Source organism: Pistacia vera, unplaced genomic scaffold, assembly GCF_008641045.1.
Source record: "Pistacia vera cultivar Batoury unplaced genomic scaffold, PisVer_v2 Contig340, whole genome shotgun sequence".
In the NCBI taxonomy this organism is placed as follows: domain Eukaryota; kingdom Viridiplantae; phylum Streptophyta; class Magnoliopsida; order Sapindales; family Anacardiaceae; genus Pistacia; species Pistacia vera.
Window position 1 is genome coordinate 453,055 of NW_022196158.1, and position 9,279 is coordinate 462,333.

The 9,279-nt window shown below is 33.3% G+C and overlaps 2 protein-coding genes across 2 annotated transcripts; both read right to left on the minus strand.

The window, feature by feature from the left end:
- Positions 1-1,836: 1,836 nt before the first annotated feature.
- LOC116138405 (RNA exonuclease 4) lies at positions 1,837-4,746 on the minus strand. The gene is made up of 7 exons (XM_031424113.1): positions 4,625-4,746; positions 3,989-4,140; positions 3,779-3,912; positions 3,406-3,629; positions 3,105-3,311; positions 2,748-2,828; positions 1,837-2,294 (listed from the first exon to the last, which is right to left on the minus strand). Exons 1-7 carry the CDS (start codon positions 4,663-4,665, stop codon positions 2,051-2,053), a joined length of 1,083 nt encoding a protein of 360 aa, XP_031279973.1. The 5' UTR covers positions 4,666-4,746; the 3' UTR covers positions 1,837-2,050.
- A 1,759-nt stretch (positions 4,747-6,505) lies between these two features.
- Positions 6,506-8,742, minus strand: LOC116138371 (sm-like protein LSM2). The gene is made up of 3 exons (XM_031424079.1): positions 8,675-8,742; positions 8,371-8,529; positions 6,506-6,859 (listed from the first exon to the last, which is right to left on the minus strand). The coding sequence occupies exons 1-3, from the start codon at positions 8,675-8,677 to the stop codon at positions 6,740-6,742; spliced, it is 282 nt and encodes a 93-aa protein (XP_031279939.1). The 5' UTR covers positions 8,678-8,742; the 3' UTR covers positions 6,506-6,739.
- Between the last annotated feature and the right edge of the window lie 537 nt (positions 8,743-9,279).

Genomic DNA, 9,279 nt, shown 5'->3' on the forward strand with positions numbered 1-9,279 from the left:
ATAGAATTGGTTTTACTAAGTTTTTAAATACATGAGGTTATAATAATCTAAATAATAATATTTAATTAAAAGACAGGTTAGTAATTTAAATAACATATCTATCAATTTATTCTTCACAACCAAATATATTAATATAACGTTCCCACCAATTAACCAAACATATTTTCCTAAAAATTCCTAATAATCCTCGAGGTAATCTAATTTTTTAATAATTCAACATCCCCAATAATCCAACATTCCCTGAATCAAACGCCCTTTATTTTAATTTAACTACAAATTTTAATAATTTGAATCAAGTTATTATCTTCGAGAAGTTTACACTTTACATTTGTATCAAATTACCCTTTTTTTTTTGGGGGGGGGGGGGGGNACGTTGGGTTAGAATGTGGGTTTGTGACAGAGGGCATTGGGGGTTCACGGTGCTGGTACTGGAAACTAGAAAGGGAGATGGTGGTAATGCAAACTGGGAAGTGAAGCACCGAACCTGGTAATGGATTATCAGAAACTGAAATGGTGGTGATGGATATTGAGAAAGTGAAGCACTGAAAACGGTTATGTCAATTGAGAACTGAAGCACGAAGCTGGTAGTGAGGATGCAGTGATACTGAGAAAGTGAAATGGTGAAACAGTGAGGATGCAGTGAAAAAAAATGAAAAAACAAACTGTAACGGTCAGAAAACATGTCAAAATAGTTGTCAGGATTCCATTATCAGGGTAGGATTATGTAAATAATAAAACAAACAACATTTCAAAAATCCGGTCTAAAATACAGATAAAAATAGTTAGCCAAACATGCAGTAGATTATTATACTTATTATTATGTTTGGTTATTATGTTTAGTTGTCAAATAATATAAGATATTAATAATCTTCAAATATCAATAGTGGTTATTATTAATAATATTGGAGGCAATCTGGTTATTTCTATTTTTCAAGGTATTCTAAGATTATTCGGTTATCTTTTCTTATTATAATTTTATCCCTTATTAATAAAATTTTAAGACAATAATACCCTTATTTTTTAATTTATTTACACGAATATAGCTTTTATTATTTCATCCCAATTAATTAATTTTTTAGACAAAATTACCCTTGAATTCAAAACAAATTACAGTCCACCCAAGCCACTCACCCCACCCACCTGTTGCTGCAACCACCATCGCAACTAGCCGCAGTCGTCGTCGGAACAGCTCACGAAAGGCCGAAAATAATCGTTGTGCGCCAATATGGCCATTTCCAGCCAGATCCCTAGCCGGAAATGGCCATACAACGCACAAAGGCCATTTCTTGCCTTCTGTTCGCCGTTAGGTTACCGACTGCTGACAACCGATAGTAATTAGGTTGGTGGGAGTGCTTTGTTAATTTTTCAAACTTTTATTAGAGGGTTATTTTTGCTAATTTTTTAAATGCAAGGGATTATAATAATCTAAATAATAATAAATATTAAAAAATAATATTTAATTAGAAGACAGTTTAGTAATTTAAATAACATACCCATCAATTTATTCTTCACAACCAAACATATTAATATAACATTTCCACTAATTAACCAAACATGTTTTCCTAAAAATTCCTAATAATCCTCAAGGTAATCTAATTTTTTAATAATTCAACATTTCATATTCAAACACCCTTTATATTAATTTAACTACAAATTTTAATAATTTGAATCAAGCTATTATCTTCGAGAAGTTTACACTTTACATTTGTATCAAATTATCAATTTTAATTTTTATCTTTTGGGAAATGGGGTGTCCGGGCTAACCTACGGACACCCACAAGCCCAAATGACAGATAAACCAAGATGTTAAAATACCTTTAATTTGAATTAGCCCCAAGTAAAGTCATCCTCGTCGATTGACAGTCGCATCCGTGAGAGAGCCCTTGTATAATCCACATAAAAAGCATACTTAATTACAAAGATTAACAAGTAAACCCTAGTGGTGAGTATTTCAAAAAAAAAAAAAACTTCAACACATCACTACCATGCTCCGCCAAGATTAGTATTTACACGAGAGATAAATAAGACACGATAATAGATAAGTATTCAATCAAGGCTGCATAATTTTTCTTGAATCCAGACACCAACACCTATAGTTGGATCTTGACATGGCATAGAGTTCACTTGGGCTCATCTTCATAAGTTCCTTTGACATATATGACTCCAAACCCCCGGTAATATTTTGAGTTCCGATTTCTTCCACATGATCAAGTTGGCAACTAAATCTCTTGTACAATCTCATCACTGCCACACAATCCTCATATGGGTCATGCACCCCGGACTGAATATCGTACCTGTGAACAAAAGCCTGATCAATAATTTTATGTGCTTGGTAATTCCACAAACCCCAAAATAAATTACAAATTCTATCAAGTATTATTATCATTATTATTATTATTATTATTGCCAATAGTATTGCCCTTCATTCACAATCACACTAAATGAGCATCTTATTATAGAGATAGAGCAAAACAGAGATTGTTTTAATTTGTTCTTACAACCTCCCTGTCTAACAGAAAAAAAAATGTCCATAGGCGCTAAACAGTGGAACTGTAGTGCGGATTAGGAGACACTAGTTTTAATACTTCATGAGGAAAGATCTCTTTATGCACATACAATAGAGGTACAAATTAGATAATAACCACCATATGAACAAGAAAGTTCAAGGGAAAAAATTGCTGGTGAAATAAAAAAGAACATTAGAAAGAATCAGTTTGCAGAATAGAACCAAGACAGAAGTAACTTGCCCCAGATATGTTCTGGTGAGGTATTTGAGCGAGTGGCTAACCAGATTTGTCTTCATCAATGGACAGTATTTTGCAGTATCCCTGAATGAAGAGGATGTTATTATCGTACAAGAGAAGGGTTATATTTTACAGCTACAACAAAACTTCATATAAAGCACGTATTAATAATTAAAACGTCCCATAGATCATAAATAAAAAAGCGTTATCAAAATATCCAAATCCAAAGCTGCAGAAGCCAAGCACCTGAAATTTTAGTAGACCTTCTATGCATATTTCATTATATCTTTTAATTGAAAAAAGAGCATTTATAGGATACATTTATTATCCAGAACAGGACCCATAAAATGTTCACTATACCTCAGCATGTGCTCAGGGTAGTTCATTCTTAAGCAATCTAAATCATGCTCTAGGTCATGACCCACAAGAAGTCTAGCCTTTCCACCATCCAACCTTAGCTTCTCAACAGACTCTCCATTGTACAAAATTTGCAAAATTTTATCCCGCACTTCATTTAGTGCCATGGCATCTTTTAGATGCTCCTCAGTTAACCCAGTTACGTCATATCTGAAAAAGTTAATGAAGCTATGTGAATGATCAGCACATTCACTCATAACAATTATTTTAGAAAAACAACAGACAATACATAACAGGAATGTACCTATAATTTGTGATAGGGAATTGAGGTCGAACATGAGTATGGAAAATTATATTCTCATCTTCGTCAATGAGACAGACCCTAGCACAAAGGTTGAGTGATCCATTGTCTCCACCACTAACCATTTCGCAGTCCATGGCTACTGCACCATGGCCTCTGCCAGTGTGATTTTTAACAACTACGCCTGAAATTTTCTCCTGAGATTCTGCACAACGCATTGCTATTCCCTAGAATAATCAACACGATTTAGCACATGAATGTCTAAAGAATTACAGGACTTTCTCAATTGATTGCTCAAAAAGTTTAACACACTGTGAGAAGAGAAGATTCTCAGTTCTCATAATGAGACACTTAAAAATTTCACCAACCAACTTACAGAGGGAGCAGGTGCAGAAAGGCAGCATCCTTCTTTATGCTTGGTAAGGGAATTGGGGTTATCAAATATTTTGAAACAAAGACTGCAGCCTAGATCAGAGAAAATCTTTGAACAACATGCTTTCCGCAATGGACCTATATGAATAAAGAAAAACCAAACTAAGAAACTTATCAATAGATTGATCAGAATAAGCATGCAAATAAAATATACCAGTAAGATGTTCATGAAGAGATTCGTAAGTTTTGCAGTGCTTTTGACAAACACCACATTTTGGCTGATGAACTGAGTGATATGAGACCTTCAGGTGCTCAATAAGATGTTCCTTTCTCTTAAATTGTTTAAAGCATGCAGGACATTTGTGCCTGTAAATAAAACAGGAATACAAAAAACTCAGTTCAACCCAAGAAATTCCAATTTATTATCATTCTAGTGGACAGAAACAACATGTTGATTCATATCTTGATTATGAAAGCTGTTACAGATCAGTGAAACAAGATTTTCTTTTATTTTCTTTGGCTTAAAAGATGTTAAAACCAGATTAATTAAACCGACACTGATGTGCCAATGGTTTAACTAACTAAATATATTCTCCATTATGATTCTTAAATTTTCTCAGGCACTGAATCGTTCATTGAGAAATGCTTAACCAATGATCTTTATAGAAGTTCAAATAAAATTAAGTTAATTCAATCATAATGATGTGTCAATGGTTGTTTACCTAACTAAATATGTTCTCCATCATGATTCTAACATTTTATCGGCGACGAAACTATTCAAGAAAAAATACTTGACAAAATGATAATACAATGCATTAATAGAACCCAAAAAGAAACAAGAAAGGAGAACCTTCTGGCTAGGGTTTCGGGATGATCTGATCCCGTGTCCATCTCAACCACCTGCAAAAATGGTTCTCTTGACTAAAAACGGGAGATTCGCCGGGCACATAACTAGGGTTTAGTTTTCGTTCTTTCAATAATTCATATTCCAGAATAGGAAAAAAATAAACCCTATAGTTGTCCCAAATTCTTTTATTCCCCTTAATTTTTTAAAAATAACAAACACCCATATTAATTTTAATTCTGTAAAATAAACATCAAAAGCTCCAAAAATTTAATCAATACCCTGAATTTTGAACAAAATATTAAGAATTAAGAATTAAGAAGAAAACTAAACCTAGAATGAAACACTCATTTTGATGGTGTCAGACCGAACAAATTACAAAATACCAATTCACCTAGATGCATTGAAGAGAAGGGGCTAATGAAGACCAATTTACGTAGATGCATTGAAAGGAAGGGACTAATGACTAATCAACGTTGTTGAAGAAGTCTCTTTGTCTTGGTGACATTCTCTGATTCTAATATTTGGATATGCATTTAGCTCTCCAATTCTAATATTCCAATATCAGCGCCATCAAGTTTCATGTTTGTATTTATAAGTAAAGCAAAGCGGTGGGAAATATTAACGTTCAAGATTTAAGGGCGATTTTAAATTAGCGTCAAGTGCACGCTTTCCAACGGCTATAAAAAATAAATTAACTTTATTGCAAAAATACCCCTCCAAACTAAAAAAATAAGAGAAAAGGTACACGGTGATTAACCACATAAGGACTCGTATAAGGAGCACCATTATAATAGTCGAGATAATCATTGTGATTGAAGTAGGTTGATGATCTTCTAACTTGTCATGGTTGTCATTTTTCTTGTCCTTTGAGGAACTTACATTTCTAGCCTGGCCAATCTGCATGTTGTTCAAGAATTAATCTAGTTTTTCTTCGGCATGAATGGGATCTTTTTCATGAACCAAAAGCTTTGCAATTACGCCAAATTTCTCTGTTGTGTTTACGAGAATGGATGGATCTACTGAGCCAGTAACTATTAGCAAACCTTGTTCTGTGTACCACAAACTCCTAGATGCAAGAAAAATAACCAAATAAATAGAAAATGTTAATAAAATAAAAAAACAGCAATATGTATAGTAAGTACATACCTTTGATTTTCAGCGACTCTTTATTCAGTATCTTGAGACATGTTTTACAACAATGGTGATTACTTCGGGAACACAAATCTGTATAGACAAACATGGTCCAAATATACATGCATGTATGAAACAAGAGAAGAAAACAGCAGAGGGAGTTGCGTGGTGAAGGGGAGGTGGTGCTAAATAAACCCGGCCTTGTTAAGAAATGGAAATGGATACATATGAAGACAGTTAAAAGCATAGGTAACTAACTAATAAATATTTTTTATTTATACATGGAAAGTTGATATATTATAAGTTACAGGTAAAAGATGCCGATGGCAAGATGAGAGAATGAGAATCTCGTCAGAGTTTTAGGGAACTTATTAGGAGAGATCTCAGGAACTAGCTCTTAAACAATACAAAACAGCATTTTGTTTTTTTTTTGGCTTATTACAATCAAAATATTACCTGGCACATAGTACATACATTTGAAATGTGACACACCAATAGGATTAAGATCATACAAACCTTTCGTAGAAAACGCCGTGTTTCAACTTTCATCCTCCAAATTTCTCTATCATTATCACACAAGAGTAAATGATGCTTCTAATAGCTAATGCCCAACTTTTTAAGTCAAAAGCTTGGGCATTTGCACACCCCTCAGACTACATCAATCTTAATACGATTTGTGAACTCAATGTTGCATCACTCACACGCGCACACACACGTATATATATTCAACATGCAATGAGATTAAAGAAAATATAGATCTCTCCAAAGGGCAGACTTCTGAAATAATTCATAAACAGATAGATGTTAACACAATCCAAGAACATTTTTCCCAATTAATAGGAGGGGCTCTGGATTTTGTCCACATTGGCCTATTGCAGGGCCAATATACAGCCTTTGGAGTCTTACTTCAAAATAAAAATCTATTACATTAAAAAGTAATTTAAATTAATATCCATAAAAGTACATTAAAGATTTAGACAATGAACTTCAGCCACCCCGAGCTTCTCTTCTTGTGGCATCATGAAGCAGCTCAACGTCAACTCCATCTGGAGGCAATTGAACATATCTCACCACTGATCCCCTGATGAAACAATTCCTCACTGAAAGCTGTAATTTAGCAAAAGGTCATCAAATGCACCCAGCAAATTATTAAGAAACAGAAAGATGGATAAATAAGGGGAATAACATCTGCATTAGACTAAAGAAGTACATTGAGGATCTACAAAGAAACAAGATGGGTAATAAAACACATGCTTGACTGAGGGAACACAACTTAGTGGTATACCATCAACAATATCTACAACTAGTATATTCAACATTCTGGAAATTAATGAAAAATTTGAAGGGAAATGAACAAGCATATATAGAGAAAAATAGTAATTAAAATCCACATTTTGACATGATATTTTAACTCAACTTTTTATTTGTGCATCATTAATGCATCAGAAAACTACAAAATAAGTGCATCAAAATCTCTCCCATATATGATCAGCCTACAAAAACATGAGAAACCAAGGGTAAATACACCCAAACATTCCACTATTTTATAGCACCAAAATTTAAATGACCAGCCACTAAATTTTCTTGTAAAATCTTTAATAAGATTAAAGAGAAATTCCAAATGGATAACTGAATATCATTGAACCATAAATTCAAATTCTAGATCAATTTAAGAATTAATAAATTCAAATTGAGAAAACCACAACCTATTTTTTAAGTTGTTTTGTCTTCCAAATTTAATTTAATATTCTTTGACTCTACAATTTGTGGAACTTCAACCTAGGAATGTATCTTAACATCCCAAAAGCTTCGAAACCTTAATATACCACAAACTCAGGAATTTTACATCATAACCCTGACTAAAGCATTTTAAATTATATCCATAAGCACCAATATCATCCCATCAAAACATTTGCTATGAAAAACATGAACAGATCAAACTCATCAATATTCAGCAGATAATCAGATCAGGTGTCATAAGAAAAATAAAGTAATCACTGGAGGAAAAGAATGACAAATCCCAGAATAAACACAATAGCAGTACATGCTGCAGAGGTACCCATTTTCTTATAATACTTCATGATAAAAATCAGTGCAAAAGCCAATTCACCTCCAGAATAAATTCCTTCAAAGAAGGTAAACGCAAAGTAATAACATTATTGACCAAGGAGAGCAACAAAACAGAAAACGCCAGGCTCATAAGTTATCACAGTACATTGATGCACTACAAGATCATCCCGTAACTACTATAAAAGGTACAAGCTGCCAGATTCTATAAGACAAAGGCTTACAAATTTGGTAGTTGATAAGCACAACAATTGAGATTCAAGGCTCTAGAATCTTCTAAAGCCCTAACAAATCACAGCCCTAATTTCCCTATTAGTTTCACACTATCAAACCCAATCATTGAAAGCAAAACCATAGTCAATAGAAAATTACATTCAATATATGGTAAACCTAAAATTTAAAGAGAGAAAAAAAAAGTTCAGATGCCCTAATGAACCCTAAATTTCCAACCGCAGTCGCACAATTCAAAAATGGATGTTCATTATTGAAACATTAATAGAAAAAAAAAAAAAAAAAAAACCCTAGAAAGTTATGAGAGGAAATATGTGTACCATGTGAGGGTATTTGTCTTGATCAACAACCCTGGTGTTCTCGAGCTTGATATTGAGGTACTGATCAACTGAGTGCAGGGTCCCTCTGATCGCCAAATCGTTCTTCAACTCCACAGTCACTTCCCTGCCCACCAAGTCCTTGAAATACGAAAAAAACAACTGCACCAAAACAAACAAACCGATGAAACAAGACCCATGATATTAAAAGAGATAATAAAAAAAAATCTACGAAAAACTCCTTAAAGCTGTGGAAAAACACAGACAAGATTAGAGAGGAAATATTAAGAATCTGAAAGAATATTACCATTTTTGTTTGCCGGAGAGGTAGGGTGTGCTTTGATTTGGTTTTTGTCCTGGTAAGTGAAAGCAAGGGAAGGGAACGGCTTTTGTTTCGTGCTTTGCACTCTGTTTGGGTAGCAGTACATGTATTTCCCCAACTAGAAGCGCATTGCCTTAAATGAGTGAAGGGAAGGTTTTTTCATTGTTTCAGTTAATTTTCTTAATTATAAATTAATAAGGATTTATTCTTCCGTTAATTCAGTATTATTATTTAATATAAATAAGTTTATTTAATATATCATCCAAAATTAATATTTGAATTTGCACAAATAAGGTGACATTATTATTTTATAATGATAAATTAGTAGATAATAATATAATATGATATGACTATTATATTAATGTAACAGTAATACTTCTAATATGCTATTAAAATTAATTATTTTGACAAAAAGGCAAAATGTTTTTTTACTCGTTGTTTTGCCAAAAAACTTCAAGTAAAGCGTTTGGGCTCCGCTGTGTGTTCGGTACAGTTTCTTCAAAAATCTCACAGAAACAGAGTTTATTATTAGGGTCCATTTGGTTGGAGGGTATTTGAGGGTGTTTCATGTTACTTCAGTAGACAGTAAT

Excerpts from the sequence above, each read along its gene's own strand:
- LOC116138405 (XM_031424113.1), bottom strand. The coding sequence starts at position 4,665 with ATGGACACGGGATCAGATCATCCCGAAACCCTAGCCAGAAG. Across the intron at positions 3,312-3,405 it reads TTCCCTATCACAAATTATAG|ATATGACGTAACTGGGTTAA; the intron begins GTACATTCCTGT and ends TAACTTTTTCAG. Across the intron at positions 2,295-2,747 it reads CTCACCAGAACATATCTGGG|GTACGATATTCAGTCCGGGG; the intron begins GCAAGTTACTTC and ends TTTTGTTCACAG.
- LOC116138371 (XM_031424079.1), bottom strand. Across the intron at positions 6,860-8,370 it reads AAGACAAATACCCTCACATG|CTTTCAGTGAGGAATTGTTT; the intron begins GTACACATATTT and ends GCTAAATTACAG.